The 24,727-nt window shown below is 39.7% G+C and overlaps 1 protein-coding gene and 1 pseudogene across 1 annotated transcript; one reads left to right on the plus strand and one right to left on the minus strand.

Moving 5' to 3' along the window:
• The window catches only part of LOC139311899 (zinc finger protein 420-like), a 285,827-nt pseudogene that overhangs the window by 230,880 nt on the left and 30,220 nt on the right, over positions 1-24,727 (minus strand).
• Positions 4,695-23,881, plus strand: LOC139313458 (vomeronasal type-2 receptor 26-like). The gene is made up of 7 exons (XM_070939065.1): positions 4,695-4,918; positions 5,518-5,809; positions 6,769-7,563; positions 8,910-9,122; positions 16,508-16,634; positions 19,297-19,866; positions 23,547-23,881. The coding sequence occupies exons 1-7, from the start codon at positions 4,695-4,697 to the stop codon at positions 23,879-23,881; spliced, it is 2,556 nt and encodes an 851-aa protein (XP_070795166.1).

The following is a 24,727-nucleotide window of genomic DNA, read 5'->3' on the forward strand; positions in this document are numbered from 1 at the left end:
CTGGCCACACTCACCCGTTTTAGCGAAGGGGGGGGAAAGTTGCACTACGTCATGTGACAAAAACGTGACTCTGCAAGTTTGACACCTCTGCCATCCATAATGGGCCAATGATTTTGTTTGAAATAATTAAAGGTTGTTTGGAAGATAGTGATATTCTTTTATCCTCAAAGCACTATATCTGTTCAGTGTCCTTAGTCTACCTGAATTCTGAGATGTCACACCCAGGTTTTTGAAACATGTCACTTCTGCAACGGGAATCTTGTTGATATGCCAAAAAGGTCAGTTTGTCTATCTCAGCAAGTTCTGTCAATTTCAACAACCATTCCTCCATAGTGGATGGTGCAGAATCTTCACATCTTCCTGCCTATGGTAATCTTCTCACAGTAATCATACAGTATATTGAAACAATCTTACATGGCATTTTTCTAATTGTTTATTCATCAATCCTCAAATAAAACATTTGGACTTAAATGGAATAGTTATCTTTATTTTATTTTATTATTTTATTTTATTTAATTAATTAATTTATATACCGCCCTTCTCCCGAAGGACTCAGGGCAGTGAACAGCCAAACAGTAAAAATACATAGATACAAAATTTAAAAACAAGTAAAATCGAATTAAACAAATTTGGCCCAAATGTATTAAAAACCAATTAAAATTTACATAATTAAAAAGAGGGAAGAGATTAGGCCAGGCCCGCCTAGTGGAATAAAAAGTCTTAAGAGCGTGGCGGAAGGTGCGCAGATCCGGGATCCTCCGTATCTCTGGGGGGAGCTCGTTCCAGATAGTAGGTGCCCCCACAGAGAAGGCTCTCCCCCTGGGGGCTGCCAGTCGACATTGTTTAGCTGACGGCACCCAGAGGAGCCCCTCTCTATGAGAGCGTACCGGCTGGTGGGAGGCTGTAAAATGCTCTGTATCTATATATGAGTTTGAAAGCATTTTTAAAGCTTTTTACATATCCACCAAGGATGACATAAGGTCTCTTTATATTGTTCATCTTTCCAACTCTACAAGGCTTTCCAGTAAAATGCCCATGACATAGTCTCTGGAAGTCTGAATTAAACTGACTGGAATTCAATAACCTTTATTGTCTTTTCTTGTATATACCATGGTCCACATTAGAATGAAATTCTGATGCACTGCTCTCAAAAATAAGAAAATGATGATAATAATAATGATAACAATACTAATATAACAACAGCAGCATCCAAAAATGCTAAATTATACAAAAATGACACCAAGGCATACACACACACACACACACACACACACACACACACACACACACACACATATATATATATATATATATATATATATATATATATATATATACATACATATACATACATACATACATACATACATACATACATACATACATATACACATAGACATATACATCTCAGTCCATCTTGAATTCAAAGCAGAAAAAACAGTCTTGAAAATTTAAAAGGTTGATACGAGGATGAGAAGATGGTTGGGGAAGAGCTTGGCCAACTCCATCATCCTTTTTTGTTCTGATGTCCAAATTTTCATCTGTGTCATATGGCTGGGAATGTCAACTCACAAAGCATCCCTGGCCTGCTCCCAAGTTGCCATAGGCAAGGGGGATGGGAAAACAGCGAAGCAGCACGGCAGTCAAAAACAAAAGCACATTCCAGACATATCTCTCTCAAGGCTGTCTCCCAGAGTTACCCACAGTGGCCAGAGGAGAGTGATCTCTACAACCCACGAAATTACTCCATTGGCGAATGTGACTAATGACACATCCTGGGGGGAGGGGGAAAGCAGGGTCAAGTCTCGGCCGTAAATTATGTGGGGTCAGAATTGGCTTCACTTGGAATATGCCGACATGAAGCTCCTAATAAATAACTGGATTTCTTTTGAAGCTTGGCTCGATGTTCATGATTTAATTAGGGCATCCGTCAGAACCCTGATAGGGAGTTTCTCCCCCATTCCCTGACTCTGACATGCACTCCCAGCCTGGAGAGATCATCCTTCAATGCAATGAAGGCTCTGTTACCATGTTTTATGTTGTTCTAAGCTATATGGGTTTCTTAACTGTCATTTACTTACTTACTTTTCTAGCCAGGAATGTCAATGAAGGCAAGCTGATAACTTTCAGCATGCTGGTCTTCTGCGGTGTCTGGGTCTCTTTCAAGCTCACCTACCTGAGCACCAAAGGAAAATCCATGTTGGCTGTGCAGGTCTTCTCCGTTTTGATCTCCAGTACTGTACTGCTTGGGCTGCATCTTCTTCCCCAAATGCTACAATATTATCCTGACATCAGATCTAAACACTAAAGAACATCTAATGATAAAAATAGGGATCTGATAATGAAATTGTTTCTTAGCCTCATGACATTTAATTATTGATTGCAATTATTGTTGGTTTGTATGCTTTGTTTGCATGTTTGACAATTGAGGTTATTTAAAACCAAAGGAAATAAAAATAGTTACAGTAGAAAGATGAAATTAAAATCCACGACAATCACTAAACAATAAAATAAATGAATAATTAATATTAGTGTTTTAAAATTGTTGGTAGCCTTCCTTTCCTCAACACACAGGTTAGCCAATATTTGCCTTAAACAACCCTTTAAGAGAGGACGTATATGCACCATCTCCTGGGTTTTGGACTGCTTTAAGCTTGGTAAGTATTTTCAAAGTTAATTAGGAATGTCTCTTCTTGACTTTTATGGACTTTTCTTCTGGGGTTTCTGAAAATGGAGGGCACTTCAGGTGATTTAGATGAATTCTCAAAGTCAGGCCTTCAAACTTGGCACTGCTATGAGTAACTAATAGCACCAGATATGGATCTTTCCACCTTAGAGACAGCCTGTTCTTTCTCTGATCCACTTTGTGATGCACCCAAACTCCTGCTTGGAGCTGCTCATAGGCTGTAGTGCCAGGTATCCCCTTCTGGTACTGATGGAATCTGACTCGTGCTTGGGTCAGATGCTGCTCCCATTGAAAAGATTGTATAGCACAGGGGTCTGCAACCTTAAACACTCAAAGAGCAATTTGGACCCATTTCCCACAGAAAAGAAAACACCAGGAGCCACAAAATCCTTTCCGTGCCTGACTATTTCTTGAGCAGCCACAAAACTAGCATATGTAGCTGAATTAAACTTCTTCTGAAATCTTTCTTTTCTTGGATTTATCCATGGTTGGCCTATGGGGGGGTGTCAATAAATTGCGTGCTGGTGGGTGTCGCACATTGGCAGTTGTGACCCATATTTTGAGTGACAGGGAGCTGCAGCAGAGGGGTGAAAGAGCCACATGCGGCTCCAGAGCCGCAAGTTGCTGACCCCTAGTATAGCAGGAAGTAACTTGATCATTGGTCAGGATGAAGAACACCTTCTGGGATGAGAATTAATTCAAAGACTAAAGGCATTGGTTACCCATAGGCAATCTCATAGAGATATAACCCATAGAATGAACCCCTACATTCCAGCAGAGAATTGAGTTGTTGAACGCAGGAATGGAGTATTACACAAATTATGAAAGATTCTGTCAGGCTTCGATGCTATCTCAAAATTATTAGCAGATGCAGGAATGAGTAAGCTGTATTGGGGTGAGGCAATTTTAACCAATTGACCAATTATTTGGTCAATAGACTATGGAGTTTAGCAATGAACAATGAACTCCATATTACATGTTATATAAGACATGTTTGTCTTATATGTTTGGCACAAAGAATCTTTGGCAGCAGTGCATGGGTGCATGTTCCCAAAACAATTATTTTGCAGTATCCTTCCCCTGGAGTGGGGTGGAAATGGGGATTTTGCAGTATCCTTCCCCTGCCATGCCCACAAGCCATGCCCACCAAGCCAACACCACGCCCACCAAGCCACCTCCACAGAACCGGTAGTAAAAAAAAATTGAATCTCACCACTGAGGTATATAGACTAGATGAAACTTGACTTAATGCCAATAACTGTGGGAAGGATCTTGGCTGTTGTCTATGGAGATTCTCAATCATTCATGTCATGGTTGTCCCAAAGGTGCTTTTTCCAAAAGGCAACTGGACTTTCTTGTTGTTGTTTTTCCTTGAAAACATTTCCCTTCTCATCCAAGAAGCTTCTTCATTTGCAGCAAAATGTTTTCAAGGAAAAAGAAAGAACAAGAAAATCCAGTTGCCTTTTGGAAAAGCACCTCTGGAATTCCCTGGGTGTTAAACTATCTTCCTCCAGCATCACTTTCTGGACATGTCCTGGCAGGAAGGACCACAACTACTAGAAAACACTGCCCTCAGGGTTGTATCCATAACTTTTCACTAACATGTTTTTCTCCAGCTACCCCTCAGCGCATGGAGCCCTAGACGAACTTCAGGATCCGGAGAGGAGAAGTAGCTTCCTCATTGTAATTTTCATAATTCCAGTCTTTAAGACCTCTTCTGCTACTTCTCCAGTGATTGCCTTTGATATAAATATCAGACTGAAGCAACATGGAAGGGATCTTGCATCAGAAAAGGATAAATGACTCAGTTTACACTCTGTGTGGCACAATATTTAGGACAGGCGGGTACTATGCTGTTAAATATACTTTCTCTCCTTTCCAGGTGAAGCTCAGTTTGTCTCTGTCTGTATCAGGAAAGCCACTGGCATATCCGTCTTGTGACGGTGCTTTGAATTCTTTTAACTCTTCTGTTATTGTTTAGAAGCAGAAGGGGGATTGATTCAGACCTATGCATTTGAACTTTCTGCTCCTGCTTTTGATGTTGCTAACGTGTCTGCAAGTCTGTTTCAACCTTAGCATGAAGTGCCCACTGAGTTTGGATCACCACAACAGAAAAAAACCATGGAGCTATTACAGGCCAGGAGACCATCTCATTAGTGTAGTCGTCAGTGATTTCAAAATATCACGTGTAATATTGCTGTTCAACATGATTCCTTATAGTCAGCATATCTAGTAAGCAATTCAGTGTGATGGAGTTGAATTCCTTCAATTTCTGGTGAAATTCATTATTTGAAGACAGCATTTTTTTTAAAGTAATTAAACAAAAAGGGGAGATGGATGGCCTAACCGTTTAATAAATAAATGAAAATCAAAATGATAGAAATAGTTGTAGATGCCTTTGTCCAGTCCATTTCCCTATTTTTATGACTGCTCCTTGACATTGAGTGTATGATCCTTAAAGGATCAGAGGTTGATGTTTTTTAGAGTTGTTTTTCTGTGTCAGTTATGAAACATCCTCTTCCTTTTACGGTGGTTTTACTTTAATGATTTAATAATTTTGAATCTGAATTACTGGACAAATGAAAATCAGCACTACTACAATAATGGTATCTGTGTGACTATTAACCGTAGCGGAGGGCAATCTCCATCTTATCTTTGTAATGCTCATACAAATTAAATAGTAACTGGTGACTATCATTTCCTTTTGCTATTGGACAGTATTGATTTGAGAGTCAATAGGCTTCTGGAGAGAAAGAGGAATAAATAAACAAAACATTTCATTGTTGCTATTGATAATTTTGATTCTTATAAAATGAACATTTTTTTTTCAGTAAGTTATCTACTGATCAATATAGAATCCTCCGCTATATTCTTGCAATTCAACTGGTCAACAAGAATTCACAGCTGTTGCACAATCTCACTCTTGGCTACAACATCCGTGACAACTATTTTAACACAATTGGCACTTCAGATGCCTTGCTGGACATGCTCTCTACTGGAAAAGCCAATGTTCCCAACTACAGCTGTGGAACAAAGGACAACCTTTTGGCTCTTGTTGATGGAGCTAAAAGGGACATCTCCATCCAGATGTCAACATTCGTAGGCACCTACAAAGTCCCCCAGGTTTGTGCTTGTGTTTGTGTTTTTCTATCTGGTAAAGGGAATGGGTTGGTGGTAGGTGAGCTATAGACCCAACGATAAGGTTTCTATGGAATTGCTTTTCACCATAACCATTGGAGGTGTCATGGCTGGGAATCAGAATGCACAGAAGAGAGCAGACAAGAATCAAAGCAGCCATATCCTCTCCTGACACCATCTCCATTGCTTTGGGAGCTGCTACTGCACACTGAAGAATAAGCTAAATGATTGCTGCACAAAGAATCCAAAATATCAAAGCACAGAATGTTATAGCCACCCTCAGAAAGGTTGGCACAATGAAATAGATGAGCCGCTACATAAGTACCTTCCACATTGCTCAGTATTTCAACACAGGAATGCCTAAACATTTAAGTCCAATATTTATTCAAGCAAGATTTGAGAAGTTGGACACAATGGTTAAATATGAAAGATTTAACCAAGTCCCTTATAATCAACAAACTTGTATTTGTGGAACTCTAGAGATAAATGATGCAACAAATGTATTATTTGAATGTCAGTTGTATAAAACACAGAGAGATCTGTAGTTTGGACTGCACATTAAACAAACGATCTATTGGCATCCCTATAGTAAAACATTTCCTGAATAATAATGATTCAAAAATTGCATTTAATTCAATCCTCCGTTTGAACAAAACAGTTCAGTTGAGATGTTCATAGGTTGGTCTGATTGTGGCAAATTGGAGAAAAAGAAATATGATTTCCATTCTTTATTCCTATATGTTTCTTTATTTGATTTTTATATAAAATCTTGTTATGTTGTTTTCTGTTCTTTATCTTGATAATGCTAAGTGATAATCAACAAAGGGCTAAGTGATAATCAACAAACAATATAGCTGCATGAGAATTAAGATAGATTTCTTAAAAGCTACTATTTTGGACTTGATTAGAACCCAAATATGACAGCATTTTCATTGCTTTTTCAGATCCGTTATAAAATTATTTCAGAGGCTCTGATTGATAAAATTCAGTTCCCTTTTTTCCACCAAATGCTGCCCAAAGAAGGCTTCCACTATCCAGGGATTGTCCAAGTGCTCCTCCATTTCAGATGGACCTTGATTGGTCTCTTTGCTTCAGACACAGAGAATGGAGAGGATTTCATGAGGACTTTTACTCCTTTGGTTGCCAGGAGTGGAATTTGTGTTGTTATATCAGAACGATTCTCAACAACTAGACCTAGAGAAACATTTAGGGACGCAATCTCTAAGTGGAAACAAGTCAACGTCTTCGTTCACTTCATGAACTATGATTCCCTTGTGGACAGAATTCTTCCTTTCCATTTAACACTTAAAGTTTTGACAGGATCCATTGAAGGGAAAGTCTGGATCACCACAACTTTGGGAATGCATTCAGTTAAAAAGCACAAAGTTTTCAAATATGTCCATAGTGTTTGGTCCTTTTCTTTGCAAGCAAAAAAAAGGGCAAAAGATGATGCCTATGAATCAATTTTCTTTGTGGAACCTCAGTTTCAAGATCAGTCTTTTCTCTGTTCTTTTTCAAAGCATTTCTTTTCTGTCAAAGGGCGGAGAAGGTGCACCCAGAAAGCACCACTGGGGACTCAAAAGAAAAGGAACAGGATCCAGATCACAAATAACCAATATATTTACAGTGCCATTGAGGCTCTGGCCCATGCCTTAAATGCTGCCTATTCTTCCAGATGCAGGAAGAGAAGGAAGGGGGGTGAAGAGTGTTTGGGGGCTCCAAAGCTGCAGCCCTGGCAGGTATGGGGTCCTGACAAGGATCCATCAAACTTAGTTTCTTTTGAGTAGGGACCCAAAGGAAAAGGAGAACCATCAGAGAAGCAGAGATGGTCAAATTTATTCTTTTATCCAAAGAAGAGAATATATCTAACCGTGTTTCTATTCTGAAATTGCTTCCGGATTTTGTGCTTGCAAGGGAAAAAAAATTGAAAGGAAATCTTGATTTTGTTAAGGAGATAGGCTTATTGTCACAGAAATAGCTTGTGCATACTGTTGTGTGAAAGCAAAAAGTTGTGGTTGTGATGTTACTTTCTTCTACTGAACTAAAGCAAGTTGGAAGTCAGTACCTTTTTCCTTCCTTTTTTCCAGATTTTCCAGAATCCAGGTAAGGATTCACTTACCTTCCCTACCGGTTCGCAAATGTGATTGCGCACAAATGTGACCTCTGCGCATGCGCAGTAATTGCACATTACGTCCGGGCGGGTGGGCGGAGCCTCCCACAGTCGCTGCTACCAGTTCGTGCGATCCAGACAGAACTGGCTGAATCCCACCACTGCTTTTCTCCCTTTACAGCATATTTTTTTTTCTTTTCCCTTCCTCTTTTCTTAGTTTTCCAATATTTTTTTCTTTGTACTTTATACTTTGACAAACTAATAAATAAAGAATCTAATCAGAAAAGGAAAACCATCTCAACCTACCTGTACTGTAAATGGTTAAAACATTTGATGTATCTAATTGGAATAACAGCGAACAGTTTTTAAGCTTCTGTTAATCTTTCAATTATTAGAAGGGTGCTATATCATCCCATCTCTAATCAAGATTATGTTAGTTGGAACTGGTTATCGTAGACTCCTGATTTTCTCCTTCCATAAACCAACATGGCTCTTCTCCTTTTGCTGTTCTTAAAGCTAAAATCAGCTCCTTTAATCTCTTCCTTGGATTCAAGGAAGTTGAACGATTTCTAGGAAAAGGAGCGACAGAACTTCACACTGGAATTAAAAGAGGGATAAACCTAGATTCCTATGTTGTCACGAGCAAACTAGGTTCAATCTCCTCTTGAATTCTGTTGACACTTATGTAGCTCCAAGCAAGTGCTAAGGGTTGGTTGAGGAGATACCTATGCATAGGCATGATTAACAATAACTCAGTGAGCTGCTACAGAGTGTTCCCTATTTATTCTGTCAATACATATTTTGTCAAAATATGATTGTTTTTTAACTTTTGAAGATAGTAGCAACACTTCTCCCTATTAAGCATATTTGCCAATTAGACATCTGTAGAAGGAATGGTCTGAATGTGAGAAGACCATGCGGTTAGGTAAGAAACCAAGTTTTCTGCTTTTAAAATTCATGCATGTTCCATTCTAGTTTCATTCCTTTCTGAACAAGAACAAATTTTGCAATATTTCCCAGAAGAAACTATACTTGGACCAAAATGGGGAGATAGTATCAGATCTGGCCATCATGACCTGGGTGGTTCATCCCAAGAAGGAACCCATGGAAGAGATTCTGGGGACTTTTGAAAGACAAAGACTTATTATCGACAAAGATACTCTGTCAAAGCTGAAGCTGCTCAATAAGGTGGGTGAAGTATTGCTGCGTTTTCTCTGTATTCCAATGCCTTAGAATGACTGTGGGAGTATAACACTTATAGTCATCTTAGAGTGCTTGGATGGCTTCAGTAATATTGACCAAAGTTGAATGGAATGCTGGATGACAATTCTTTAGGATAGGTGCCTGACTAGATGGCTCAGTGGCTAAAACACTGAGCTTGTCGATCAGAAAGGTTGGCAGTTCAACGGTTCGAATCCCTAGTACAGGTCTCCTGCGTGAGCAGGGGGTTGGACTAGATGACCTCCAAGGTCCCTTCCAACTCTGTTACTGTTAGGATACAGATCGGGACTTTTTTGTATCCAATTTGCAATCTGGTACCTCTATAAAAGGTGAGAGATCCTTCAAGGGCTGAAGATTGTGATTCTGAAAACCCTAATTCATCCTTGCCCACAATTAGCCAAAAGAAAGCAATTTAATTGAGCAGTTCCCCTGTTCATGTTTGGACTGCATACAACAGGGGTGTCAAACTCGATCCCGTCGCAGGCCGTGTTGGTATAAGTATAAGATATGTTGCAATATTTTCAGGATCAGACTCAATAAATTTAGTAAGAGTTAAAGGTTTAAATATTTCTCCTTTTATTTACATTAGGCATTCTATATTCACTGAATATTCACAGATAGAAGCAAGGAAAATGGGTGCATACAGCTCCTTATATATACAATGGGTGGAGCTAGATATGGGAGTGGTGAATTATGAATACATTAAGAAGTGAAGAATAAGTTAACCCCTGATACCCCGTTCATATACTATTTACACATTAGAGAATAAGGCATTTACATCTGACAAATCCCCCTCTAAATGCCGATTCGTTATGCTACACCAATTACATTCAGATTCAGGACAGTACAAAACACATAACTTAGAAGTCAAGTATTTATGCTGCTTAGAAGGTAAAGGCTTTGTCAATATGTCAGCTAATTGTTCTGAAGTTTCACAATGCACTGCTTTAATAAATCCATTCTGAGATAATTGTCTCACATGTTTAAATTTTATATCTATGTGTCTGGACCTTTGTCCAATGGCGTCAGATCTAGATATTTCAATAGCTGCTTTATTGTCTTCATGCATAACAAAAGGTAAAGCAGGTTTTTTCCAAACATCTGAAATTAAATCATTAAACCATACAAGGTTATTCGCAGCTTTAGATAAACAAACATATTCTGCTTCTGTCGTTGAAGTGGCCACTAATTCTTGTTTACCAGTGTACCAGTAAACTGGACAGTCATTTAAGAGGAATATATAACCAGATGTACTTTTTCTACATGAGGTGTCTCCAGCCCAATCCGCATCTGCGTAACATGTGAGCTTTGGTTCTCTATTATTGTTAGGTTCTAACATTAAACAAAAGTCTAATGTATTTTTCAGATATCTTAATATTCTTTTAACAGCTTCCCAGTGGTACATTGTTGGCTTGCTGACATGTCTGGATAATAAATTGAGGGGTAAAGCGATATCAGGTCTTGTCCAATTGGAGATATAAAGAAGTGAACCTATGACTGATCTATAAAACGTGTTATCTTTGAATTCAGGGGATGATTCATCAGCATTTCTTAGAAAGTCAGTCTGCATAGGAGTATCACAAGGTTTGGCATCACTTAGATTGCATTTGTTTAAGAGCTCTATGATCTTATCTCTCTGAGTAAGTTTGAATCCTCTTTTAGTCTTATTAATTTGAACACCAAGATACTTATTTACTTTACCTAAAGATTTCAATGAGAAATGTTCATTTAGCTTAGTTACAAATGTTTCTCTTCTCTCTTTATGTTTTCCTATGTATAAAATGTCATCCACATAAATCAATACAAACTCTATGTAATCATCACCCTTTTTGACAAAGAAACAGTTATCAGCGGTGGTAGCATTGAAGTCCATAGTTTTAAGTACTTTTACTAAACAATCATACCATCGTTTACCAGATTGTTTTAACCCGTATAAACTCTTGTTTAACAACCAAGTCTCATTCTTGTTTGTGTATTGACTGTGAGGTGCTCTTACATATATTTCCTTATCTAGTTTTGCGTGTAGATACGCAGTCTGTATGTCATATTGGAATACATCGAGATTGAGTGCTGATGCTACTACTAGAGCTGTTTTGACACTCTCAGTTCTTACTGTGGGTGAATATGTGTCAGTATAGTCCTCCGGATATTTCTGTGCATAACCTTGTGCAACTAGTCTAGCTTTGTATAGGGTATTGCCTCCCTCTAAGTTTTTAATTTTATATATCCACCTAGTACCAATAATTGTTTTATCTTTTGGTGCAATTGCAGGTGTAAATACGTTTAATCCTTGTAAACTTTCCATCTCTTTTTTCATTGCTAATTCCCATTTTTCTTTTTCTTTACGAGGAAGTTTTAACACTTCCTCATATGTATTAGGTGTAGTTGACTCACCATCCATATGCATTATGTAATCTTTGTATTTATTTGGCATCTGATTTCTGGTGTTTCTAATTGTTTTTTCAGGTTTACTATTATTATCATGCAAATATCTTGCTTCCTTTTTTGTTAGTGTATCTGTCTTTATTTTGTGTTGGCTATTTGTCCATGTTTTGGTTTTGTTTCTATGTTTGTTGATGTTTTGCTTTTCTATAGTCCCTTTCTCTTGAGATTTTGTATCTTTGTTGTTACTTGGAAATATTTCATTAAGATGTATTTTAGACCAGTTGGCCTGCTCATGGAACACAGCTGTTCTGGAAACTATAAATTTGTTATTATTATCAATGAATCTGTACCCTTTAGTGCCTGTCTCGTATCCCATAAATCTGAGTCTTCTGGACACGTTTTCTCCCTTTCTTCTTAATTGCTTAGGTATGTGTACGTCTGCAGTGACTCCAAATATGTGCATGTGTGCCAATTTTGGTTTCCTATTATACATCACTTCATATGGTGTCTTATTTATAATGCTGGACCAGGTTCTATTCTGTGTGTAATTGGAATAATGTAGGGCTTCTGACCAGAATTGTTTGCTTAAGCCAGCATCTTCCAATGTGCATCTAATCATGGTTTGTAATGTTGAGTTCTTCCTCTCTGCAATTCCGTTCTGAAACGCAGAAAATGGACTAGATGTGTAATGTAACATTCCTTTGTCCTTCAACCATTGGGAGAATTCTTTAGACATGAATTCACATCCCCTATCTGTCATGATTTGTTTTATTTTGATATTGTGTTGTGTTTCTATGCGTTTATAAAATTCTTTAAATTTCTGAAAGGTTTCATCTTTGTGTTTTAATGTATAAACAAATCCATAGCGACTATAATCGTCCACTATGGTCAAGAAGTAACGTTTTCTATAAGTGATTGATGGAGTTAGTGGACCAACTAAGTCCATGTGTACTAAATCAAAAATTTTGTTGGTTGACCTAGTAGATTTTCTTGGCCTGGGGCTAGTTTTTAGTTTTGTAGATTTACATACTGAGCATTCCAAATAGTTTTCACAATTTTTTATTTTAACACCTTCTGCGTGTTCTGTCATTTTTTGTACTACAGGAAAACTGGCATGTCCTAACTTCCTATGTAAGATGTGAGCACACTCATCATGAATTGGCTTGCCTATTTTTGGTTTTTTTTCATTATGTGCATCTTTGTGATCATGAGATATTTTACATTCATCATTGTCACTGTTGCTAATTTTTTCATCATCTACTTCAATACAATCTTCCATATTTGAATCAATGTTGTGCAACCATTTTTCCTTTGTTATTAGATAAGGTAGGCCTCCTTTAATCATCACAGTGCCTATGTCTATTTTATTTTTCTCCAAAGTCGCTTTTCCTTTAGAAAAAACAATGTTAATATCAGAATCCCTGCTTAGTTTTATGGCACTTAGTATGTTATGAGGTATTTCAGGTATTAGTAATACCCCCTCTATTTTTCCTAGGCCAGGTAAGGTTACATTCCCTCTACCTAATACTTGAACCTTTTCTTGGTTAGCTACCTTTATTACAAATTTATCTTTTACAAATGAAGATAATATATTTTTGTTATTAGTGGTGTGATTAGTTGCTCCAGAATCAATAAGCCAATTATTGTTCTCATTCTGCTGTATGTTAATGTTGTCTTGTTTATTTAACCCATTCAGTGAACCAGATTTTCTATCCTTTGAATTATCTCTGTCCCCTCTATTCTCTTTGTAATTTGGTGGGCTTCTATATCTATGTCTATCCATGGAAGACTGTCTATAATTGTATTTGTTTCTATATTCTGACCTATGTCTTTCTTTTGAAATTTTGGGGCAATCTCTTCTATTGTGTTCCCTGGATCTGCAGTTGTGACATCTAAAAGTCTCATTATATTTTTCTTGAAAAGCTACTTTTCTATATGGTTTGTGTTCTATGTGATTGTTAGAACGATTCCTTCTTGAATTGTCTTCTGCTATTAACTTATTGGATAGACTTTCTATGGATAAGTATCCTAGATTGATTGTGTCTAAGTGTGACATATAATTATCCCATGATGGGTCAAGTGAGTTGATGATAACACTTTTCATTGTTTGGTCTGAAATCACCTCCCCCCTTAAATGCAGTTCAGCTCTTATTTTGTTTAAAGATATTAAGTGCTCACTTATGGAAACCCCTGGTTTTATCCTAGATGAAAAGAAATCTTTAGACATCCTTGTGGTAAGTAGCTACACTGTCACTGTGAAACAAATTGAACATGCATTGAATAATTTCTGAAACAGTCAGATTTTGCTTAATGCTGTGATACATTGCAGGAGATATACTAGAAATTAATAAGAAAAATGCTCTATGATGTAAACAATCTAATTTTAGAGTCCAAGGTCTTTTTGGGGGACTAGTGATAAAAAACAGTAAGTTTTCTTTCATAAAGACAACCTGGAGCTGCTGATACCATTCTTGTAAATTAATGCCATCTATCCTCAGCTTTGGGAAGTCACCTGGTAAATTTCCGACATTATTAGGTCCATTACTTACAACCTGAGGTAGTCCGTGGTCTCGTAAATGCTGAAAGTTACAAAACGGCATGGGGATGCTCGCAACGAGCCTGCATGGTCTTCTCAGCAATTCATGTCTTCCCGGACCGTCTGCGTAGTCTTGCGCATGCGCGTTGTCCATTTCGTCCCTGGAGTTGTCGTGAGAGGTTCTCGTCGTTGCGGCTCGCTCGTTCTGCTCCTCCTCAGACGAATCGGTCTCTGGCTCGATCTTGGGAGTCCTGACGATGGTGGCTGCTCTTCCTCTTCTTTTGAGAGCGTTGGTGCTTGCTTCGGTCTGTGGCGTGGGGCGGTATCGGCAGGGCTCTCTGGGTTCGGGCGTCGGCGCTCTTGTAGTCAGGATGGGAGCGGTTAGGTCTTGAGGCACTGGCTTGCTCGCTCGCTTCTTAGTTAACTTTTTGGTAATTTTTAGTTTTGGCCCAAATGCAGCAAAAAGCGTTTTCATTGCTGATTTTATCTGATTATTTGTTGAATCACCTTCACTTTCCGATTCTGATTCTTCTGAGGTGTTTGAATCTTCTTTTTCGTTTTCGTTGTCTGATAATGTTTTTCGCGCCAGAAATTTTGAATTGAGTTTTCTGATTGGCTCTGCTTCACTCACCCTGGAGGTCTGTTGAAACCAAGATGGCTGCCATTCAAAATTTCGCGCGGGATCACCGTTTTTCTTCTTCACAGTATTTTTTTCTGCAGTCATATCACTCACTATTTTTGGGTCTTTTGGTTTTTCATTAGTGATGTGCTTCTCTCTCGCTGCTCCGCTGTTCTTCAGCATGTCTTGGAGGTTCGCGATGAGGCTTTCATCATTCTTCTGACTCTTTAATAGTTTTAATATCTCTGACCTGAGTTCGTTGTTTTCTATTTCGATTTCTTCCCGATCATCATTTTCATCTATTATTTCTTCGTCTTCAGTGGTATATTCTTTGGATTCTCTCGAAATCGCGTTTGTGGATTCGTCGATTATTTCTTGGTCCGTTTCCATTTCTTTGCTGTATGCCCTGGTGTTGGGCCTAGCTCTCTTAGACATTTTTAAATTTTTTATTGAGTCAATTAACCATCCTCTGCTACCAGATTGTTGCAATATTTTCAGGATCAGACTCAATAAATTTAGTAAGAGTTAAAGGTTTAAATATTTCTCCTTTTATTTACATTAGGCATTCTATATTCACTGAATATTCACAGATAGAAGCAAGGAAAATGGGTGCATACAGCTCCTTATATATACAATGGGTGGAGCTAGATATGGGAGTGGTGAATTATGAATACATTAAGAAGTGAAGAATAAGTTAACCCCTGACACCCCGTTCATATACTATTTACACATTAGAGAATAAGGCATTTACATCTGACAAGATATAAGTATAAGATATAAGTATAAGCATGATTATGAATACCGGATAAGGATACAAATAAATGGGGACAGTAGGACAGGGATGGTGAGCTTATGCACGCCCCTTACAGACCTCTTAGGAATGGGGTGAGATCAACAGTAGACAGTCTAAAGTTAAAGTTATGGGGGTTTGGGGAAGTAACCACAGAGTCAGGTAGTGCATTCCAGGCATTGACCACTCTGTTGCTGAAGTCGTATTTTCTGCAACCGAGTTTGGAGCGATTTACCTTAAGTTTGTATCTCTTGTGTGCTCGTGTATTATTGCGGTTGAAGCTGAAGTAGTCATTGACAGGTAGGATGTTGTAGCAGATAATTTTGAGTACTACGCTTGGGTCAGACCAAAGGCAGTGTAGTTCTAAGTTGTCTAAGCCCAAAATTTCAAGCGTGGTGGCACAAGGTATTCTGTTGTGAGCAGAGGAGTGGAGGACTCTTCTCATGAAATTTGTCTAGATTTACTCAATTGTATTAATGTCCGAAATGCAGTGCGGGTTCCAGACAGATGAGCTGTATTCGAGAATTGGTCTAGCAAAGGTTTTGTATGCCCTAGTTTGCAGTACAATATTACTGAAGAAGAAACTTCGCAAGATTAGGTTAACAACTCTTAATGCCTTTTTGGCAATGCTTTTACAGTGAGCTCTGGCACTTAGGTCATTACAGATGAGTACTCCAAGGTCCTTGACAGAATGAGGGTCGTCTACGAGGTCATATCCGTCCAGCTTGTACTTGATGTTCTGATTTTTTATTTTATTTTATTTTTTTGCCAATGTGTAAGACAGAGCATTTGTTGGTTGAGATTTGGAGTTGCCAATTGTTTGACCATTCTGACACACAGTCAAGGTCTCTTTGTAGGGCAGCAGCATTTCCTACAAAAAATTGGAATTAGAGGTTTCATATTTACCTAAGTGAAGCCCAGAAACTACTTAGCTAATGTTCATGTATATATGCAATTTTCCTTGGATGTTGAGTTATAATACAATTTCTTTGGCATTCCTTGTTTTTTTGCTTTTTGCTTAGTCTCTGCCTCAGTCCCAATGTGTGGAAAATTGTCATCCTGGATTTTTCAAGCAGATTCGGGAAGGGGAACCAGTTTGCTGCTATGACTGTGTTCCTTGTCCAGAGGGGACCATCTCCACTCAGGAAGGTGGGTGACACTGAAAGAAAAGCCTACTGGATCCATCCACTTATACCAATGTGGAAATCATTCAATATTTAAAATTGTTAAAAGAGGCAAAGGTAAAGGTTCCCCTCGCACCTATGTGCTAGTCATTCCTGACTCTAGGGGGCGGTGTTCATCTCCGTTTCAAAGCCAAAAAGCCAACGCTGTCCCGGGACATCTCATTGGTCATGTGGCTGGCATGACTAAATGGCAAAGGGACATGGAACGCTGTTACCTTCCCACCAAAGGTGGTACCTATTTTTCTACTTGCATTTTTTACATGCTTTGAAACTGCTAGGTTGGCAGAAGCTGGAACAAGTAACGGGAACTCACCCCATTATGCGGCACTAGAGATTTGAATAATGGAAATAGATTGCTTTATCTTCTCACATCCAAAAACTAAATACTTTGCAAAGATAGATAAAAACTGAATTTATCTTCTTCAATTCCATTAGGAATTAATGTTCTTTTTGCTTATATAAAATATTTTATTTATGTATTTATTTATCAAATTTATATGGCCACCCATCTCACAGAAAGTGTTTCTTGGTAGCATACAATAAAACAAACAATAAAATGTCCCAGAACTACATTACAGTAATGAAACTAAAAAAAAAAAAAAAAGCAAGATTGTAAGAGTGGAATAAATCAAGGTGTTACACAAGATGCAACCAATGAAGCAGGTCCCTCTTACTGGGTGATCCCCAACTTCTTGAAAGATTTCCAGAGGGCTTCAAATGTTTGGGCTAAATCCACATTGGAATTAGAAGTACCTCTTTCCTAAATAAGAGTGGTATTTTCATCTGGTTTGAATGAGGAGGCAGTGTACATCTTTTTTAGAAGTCTATACATGGCCCAAACTGTGTAAGACAACTTTCATGTAGGTTTTTTGAAGGCATGCTTGGTTCTTAGGTACAAAACCCAGCTGACTGAGGTACAGTATGGAGATTGAACTGGTTCCTCTTGAAGATGACCTCTGGAGAGCTCTGGTTGAGGATATGCAAACATCCTGTCCCCTCTGGATCTCTCAGTGGGTTTTGATACCATCAACCAATAATTCCAGATTATCTTCAGGGTGTGGAGTGGGAGGCAATGGTTTCCAATGGTTTTCCTTTCTTCATTGATGGTTTCATGTTATTGAGGATAAAATCCAAAGAAGATTTTTTGGATTATAAGATGCACTTTTTTGTCTCCCAAAAGTGGGCAAAAATGTCTGTCCATCTTATAGACTGAATATTGCTGAAGCCCCACCCACCTGCCAGCCGTTTTTTGGCCTCCACATGCCCTGTTTTCGGGCCTTTTTTGGCCCATTTTTTTAGGCTTTTTTCTGCCTGTTTTCGAGGCTTTTTTTTTTGGTTCTGTTTTAGGGGCTTTTTTGGCCCATTTTCAGGGCTTTTTTTAGCCTGTTTTCAAGGCATTTTGGGGTCATTTGGATCCATGAGGTGTGGTATCATTAGTACATGATCCATAACTGGGCAGGTGTTATGGTTGTGATGCCAAACACATTGAAGTAGTATGGATCTGGATAAGAGGAACCACCTTTGGTCAGTTTGGTCAGCTTTGGTCCGTTGGAGTGGCCTTCTGTGTGAAAAGCCATCTCTCATGGTGGATGGGATTACATTCCCCTGAATGGAAATGGTGCAAAATTTGGGGGTCCTCCTGGAGTCTCGGCTTCAGCTTGATGTGCAGGGGGCAGCCTTGTCTAGAGGAGTCTTTAAACAGGTTCTACTTTTGCACCATCTCTGCTCTTTCCTGGGCTTAGGAGGCTTATTCATGCAGTAGTCACTTCCTGTTTCCTGTGGTGAGTTCTCGGAGTGAAGGATGGTTGTGATGCCAGGAATCTCTCTTTTTGGGAGTTTCATTTTTTGTTCCTGTTTTTAATCATTGTATATATTGGGGTTTGTTAGATTGCAAACTGTCTAAAGTTTGGTTTAAAATTAGAAGTCGGACAAACATATATATTTCCCCTTTGCTATGGCTTTCCTGTCTCTCAGTATCAGCTCTCATCCAAAGAAGATTTAACATATTTTTTCGGACTATAAGTTGCACTTTTTTGTCACCCAAAAGTGGCCCAAAATGTCTGTGCATCTTATAGACTGAATATTACTGAAGCCCCACCCACCCACCAGCCATTTTTTGGCCTTTGCACGTCCTGTTTTCGGGCCTTTTTGGCCCATTTTTTAGGCTTTTTCGGCCTGGTTTTTTGGCTTTTTTGGTTCCATTTTAGGGGCTTTTTGGCCTGTTTTCAGGGCTTTTTAAAGCTTGTTTTCAAGGCTTTTGGGGCCTGTTTACGGGCTTTTTTCGGGCTGGTTTTTTTGGAAAAAACAGCCCCAAAAAGCCTCAAAAATGGCCCCAGAAAGCCATTTTGGGGGGCAGAAAAAGCCCCCAAAATGGGCTGCAAAAAGCCTTGAAAATGGGCCAAAAAAGCCCCCCCAAGGGGCCAAAAAAAGCCTCAAAAATGGGCTGAAAAAAGCCCCAGAAACAAGCCAAAAAAAGACTGGAAAAGGGACAAAAAAAGGGAGGCCAAAATTTTTTTGTTGTTGTTTTCCTTTTCTAAATTTAGGTGTGTCTTATAGTACGAAAAATATGTTAATTGAAATATGAAAAGAGATATAAAAAGAATATTTCTTTCTTTTTTCTTTCTCAGATACTGAAAAATGCACCAAGTGCCCAGATGACCAATTTCCAACCAAGAACCAAATACAATGTGTCCCCAAAAGAAGGAACTTTCTTTCCTATGAGGAACATCTTGGCCTTACCCTGACCTCCTTTGCCCTGTTCTTGTTCCTGACCACAGGTTTTGTTTTAATCATATTTCTTAAATACCGAGAAACTCCCATTGTCAAAACCAACAACCGTGACCTCTCCTACATCCTGCTGGTCTCCCTGCTCCTTTGTTTTTTGTCCTCCTTTTTCTTCATTGGAAAACCAAGAAAAGCCACCTGCCTTCTCCAACAACCTGTGTTCAGCATTGTCTTCTCAGTAGCTGTATCTTCTATGTTGGCCAAAACAATCACAGTGGTGCTGGCCTTCCTGGCCACAAAGCCAGGGAACAGGGTGAGAAGATGGTTGGGGAAGAGCTTGGCCAACTCCATCATCCTTTCTTGTTCTGCTGTCCAAATTATCATCTGCTCCATCTGGCTTGCGGTTTCTTCTCCTTTCCCTGACTCTGACTTCCACTCTCAACCTGGAGTAATCATCCTTCAATGCAATGAAGGCTCTGTCACCATGTTTTATGTTGTCCTTGGCTATATGTGTTTCTTAGCTTCCATTTGCTTCATTGTAGCTTTCCTGGCCAGGAACCTTCCTGGGGCCTTCAATGAAGCCCGGCTAATCACCTTCAGCATGCTGGTCTTCTGCAGTGTCTGGATCTCCTTCGTGCCCACCTATCTGAGCACCAAAGGGAAATACATGGTGACTGTGCAGGTTTTCTCCATCTTGGCCTCCAGTGCTGGACTGCTGGGATGCATCTTCTTCCCCAAATGCTACATTATCATCCTGAGGCCAGATCTAAACACTAAGGAACATCTAATAGTAAAAATAAGGAAGTAATATTAAAACTGTTTCTTAGGGTTCGTAACATTAATGCTGTTATTATTTGGCTTGTATGCTTCCTGTGTATCAGTTTGACAAATAAATTATTTAAAATCAGATGAAATGATAGCAATAGCACTTAGACTTATATACTGTTTCATAGTGCTTTTACAGCCCTCTCTACGCGGTTTACAGAGTCAGCCTCTTGCCCCCAACTATCTGGCTCCTCATTTTACCCACCTTGGAAGGATGGAAGGCTGAGTCAACCTTGAGCCGGTGAGATTTGAACTGCCAAACTGCGGCTAGCAGTCAGCTGAAGTAGCCTGCAGTGCTGCACTCTAACCGCTGCGCCACCTCGGCTCCCAAATAAACTTAGGAATAGTGCAGAACTAATGAAATTAAATTCTAACATAATCATCAAGCAGTAAAATAAACAAATTAATAATTAAAGTTGCCATGAACTAGTGAAGGACAGGATAAGAAATGAGATTAGCATAAAACAGCTGCAGAAGAGACGAGTTTCCCCAAAGGGAGGGGGCAGGAGTTTTTCTCCTTAGATGGGATGAATATGGAAATCTAAGCCTGTGTGAACATGCTCTCTTTCTCTTTGTGACATTGTTGAAATTAGTTGAGGGTGTTAAGAAAATGCGTACGACCCCCTGTGGCAACACTCTGAATGACTTTCCCCAGTTATTTCTGCAGTTGTTAGGTGACATCAGGGGTGGGGGTTTGCAAGGGTTCATGAGAATCTCTAGCTAAGATTCTGTGCAGTTCAGAGAACCCTCAAATCCCACTCCTGGCTGGCTCCACCCATCCTACCCTGCCCCTCCCAGGAGTCCCCACACAGCCCATTTTGGATGCAGGTAAGTGCAGGGCATGTGCGGAGGCTCAGGGAGGGTGGAAAACAGGTCTACCGGAAGTTTGGGAAGTTTGGAGGCCCATTTCCGGCCTCCAGAGTGCCTCCAGAATCCGCGGAAGACAAAAATGCCCCCCCCATGATTCAGGAGGCCAACTAGGCCAGGGGTCAGCAACCTTAAAAACTCAAAGAGCCATTTGGACCCATTTCCCACAAAAAAGAAAACACCGGGAGCCACAAAAGCCTTTTGACATCTAAAATGAAGATAACACTGCATATATCATTTTTTACCTTTATGCTATGTATATAAAAAGTATAGTGTGTTGCATTTATGTAATCAGTGAACTGCTACAGAGAAAACAAATTTTTATTTCTGCATGCAACAAAAACATTTTGAACTCCCCAAGAAAAAGATGGGTCGAAAAGCTCAATAAATTGCGTCACACATTGGCGGTTGTGACACCCACCTCTTTTGAGCAACAGGGGGCCGCAGCAGAGGGATGAAAGAGCCACATGTGGCTTCATAGGCACAGGTTGCAGACCCCTGGACTAGGCCATGCCCACCCATCAACCGGGCAGAGAACCCCTTGCTAAATTTTTTGAAGCCCACCCCTGGATGACATCATAATCCTTGTGGAGCCTCAGAACTCTATGTCTTCAGTGTTGAGTCATCACCCTCCCAACAGCCTTTCTGGACATGTCCCAAAAGGACTGACCCCACTACAAAACAGCACCTGGGAGACTCAACACCCTCTATCAAAACTTGATCCAGGAAAGAAGGTAGAAAACAGCCTGAGACCAAATCTCTCATCCAAATAAGCCACAGGACCTGCTGGCCTCCAAATGGGAAGGTTTCAGGAGTCTGTCATGTGAATGGGAAAGAATCTATGATAGAAAAGGTCAATTCTAAGGCTTTGCTATCCAAATTTAGCTGGGGAGCTGCAGGAAGAGCCCACTTTTTTTGGAAGCTGCCGAGAGGCCAGGATTCTTTGCAACAATAAATCGTTCTAAATTTGACTGTAAAAAATATGATTTCTTAGAGTTGTCAAAGTCTGGAATGCCCTACCTGATTCAGTTGTCTCCGCTACAAATTTTCACAGTTTCAGTCACAAATTGGTTTCCATGGACCTTACTTCATACTTAAGTGGTCAGTAGAGGGGCCGTGCATAAGTGCACTAACGTGCCTATTGTCCCTGTCATTGTATTTTTATTCTCTTATTCTTGTTCTCGTTTTTATTCCAATAAATAAAAATAAATAAACATCCTATTGCAGGGGAAAAATGGGAGCTAAAGTCCAAACAGGGGAGGACAGAACACTGAGGGTACGTTCCCTGTTCTTCCCTCACTTCCTTCAAGAAACAGCAGAAGGGAGAAATGGAAAGATCTCTCCCTCTCCCACTTTACTCATAGCTGGAGCTCTCTTTAGAATAAAGTTTGTCTGAGTATTCAGATGGTTTACAGAAGACATTGCTTTGTATCGATATTCTGTCAAGGGTTTCCATCAGGGCCAAAGTCAGTTCAGATTGCCTTGAGATTTGGGATAAGGTGATGAAGTAAATCAGTCTTCCCTAGTTTCCAAGGCCATGGGTTTAACTGAAAAAGATGTGTTGCCTGAATATAGAATATATAGAATAACAGAGTTGGAAGGGACCTTGGAGGTCTCCTAGTCTAACCCCCTACTTAGGCAAGAAACCCTACACCATTTCAGACAAATGGTTATCCAACATCTTCTTAAAAACTTCCAGTGTTGGAGCATTCACAACTTCTGGAGGCAAGTTGTTCCACTGATTAATTGTTCTAACTGTCAGGAACTTTCTCCTTAGTTCTAAGTTGCTTCTTTCCCTGATTAGTTTCCACCCATTGCTTCTTGTTCTACCCTCAGGTGCTTTGGAGAATAGCTTGACTTCCTCTTCTTTGTAGCAGCCCCTGAGATATTGGAACACTGCTATCATGTCTCTCCTTCTTTTCATAAGACTAGACATACCCAGTTCCTGCAACCATTCTTCATATGTTTTAGCCTCCAGCCCCATAATCATCTTTATTGCTCTTCTCTGCACTCTTTCTAGAGTCTCAACATCTTTTTTACATCATGGCGACCAAAACTGAATGCAGTATTCCAAGTGTGGCCTTGTTGTTGTTAGTTGTGAAGTCATGTCCGACCTATCACGATCCCATGGACAACGTTCCTCCAGGCCTTCCTGTCCTCTACCATCCTCTGGAGTCCATTTAAGCTCATGCCTACTGCTTCAGTGACTCCATCCAGCCACCTTGTTCTCTGCCATCCCCTTCTTCTTTTGCCCTCAATCTTTCCCAACATTAAACTCTTCTCCAGTGAGTCCTTCCTTCTCATTAGGTGGCCAAAATATTTGAGTTTCATCTTCAGGATGAAGTGTGTGTGTGGCCTTACCAAGGCATTATAAAGACAATCTGGCTTGCAGTTTCTCCTCCTTTCCCTGACTCTGACTTGCACTCCCAGCCTGGAGAGATGATCCTTCAATGTAATGAAGGTTCTGTCACCATGTTTTATGTTGTTCTCAGCTACATAGGTTTCCTTGCTGCCATTTGCTTCATGGTGGCTTTCTTGGCTTGGAACCTGCCAGGGGCCTTCAACGAGGCCAAGCTAATCACCTTCAGCATGCTGGTCTTCTGCAGCGTCTGGGTCTCCTTCTTGCCCACCTACCTGAGCACCAAAGGGAAATACATGGTGGCTGTGCAGGTTTTCTCCATCTTGGCCTCCAGTGCTGGTCTGCTGGGCTGCATCTTCATTCCCAAGTGCTACATCATCATTCTGAGACCAGATCTGAATACAAAGGAGCAACTTATGACCAGAAGAAATATATAAATGCGAGACAGAGGAATTTCAATTCTCAACATGTCCCAGCAGGCCAAACCTAGAAAATGATCCAAGCTGTACTCTCCATACTAGAGGGAGCCAACACTTTTGCTTGAAATAATTAAAGAATAGCTGGAAGATAGGATTGTGAGGAAAACAAGTTATTGGAGGAGTGAAAGTATGTTACAAGTTAGAAATATAGAAGGAATTAATGGGGCAACCTTGATACCCTCATTTCTCCCTACATTGTTTCAAAACTGCTATGACAATGAACCTGGTATGTTTCTTTTGATTTAGACAATAACTCTTTCTTGAGGATAGTAATAGTAGATGGTCTGGGAAATAACCTAAGGCTTGCTTGTTATGAATATTCATGCTTACATGATCTATTAAATATGCATATATATTTGTCGTCCTTTTCTGAAATGTATAAAGATGAGTGCATCCTTTTGTCTACAGAATTCCCTCCCGGTATTTTCTGGAGAGAAATTCCTCCAGTGTACACTGAATAAATAATAATTGCAGTGAGCCTGGTTTATTGGTTTCCGGGTCCTGAATTTAAGTCCACAGAAACTTGTTTCAGCAATAGAATTCACAGTCTTCCATATGTGACCAGGGAAAAGAGCTGGGGCACCTCTGTAGAGTGAGTGTTGTGAGATTGATCTCATGTCCCTTCCCACTTCTAAATAACAGCACCGTTTAAGATTGTGTGTAAAGCAACAAGTCTATTTTGGGTTGGGAGGCTTGTTGAATGTAAATCATCCCATCCATTCCACTTCTCAACCTCCCATGATCCTCTTTGACTTTAACTGGGAAATGATTAGAGTTGTCCAGGAGGCAAGGGAAAATTTGACT

Source organism: Pituophis catenifer, unplaced genomic scaffold, assembly GCF_029215685.1.
Source record: "Pituophis catenifer annectens isolate HBS135680 unplaced genomic scaffold, rPitCat1.0.hap2 SCAF_2, whole genome shotgun sequence".
Taxonomy (NCBI): Eukaryota; Metazoa; Chordata; class Lepidosauria; order Squamata; family Colubridae; genus Pituophis; species Pituophis catenifer.

Coding starts and splice junctions, on each gene's coding strand:
- LOC139313458 (XM_070939065.1), top strand. CDS start 4,695: ATGCATTTGAACTTTCTGCTCCTGCTTTTGATGTTGCTAACGTGTCTG. Junction 4,919..5,517: donor CCTTATAGTCAGCATATCTA/GTAAGCAATTCA, acceptor TTTTTTTTTCAG/TAAGTTATCTACTGATCAAT. Junction 19,867..23,546: donor CATCCTTCAATGCAATGAAG/GCTCTGTCACCA, acceptor AATGTAATGAAG/GTTCTGTCACCATGTTTTAT.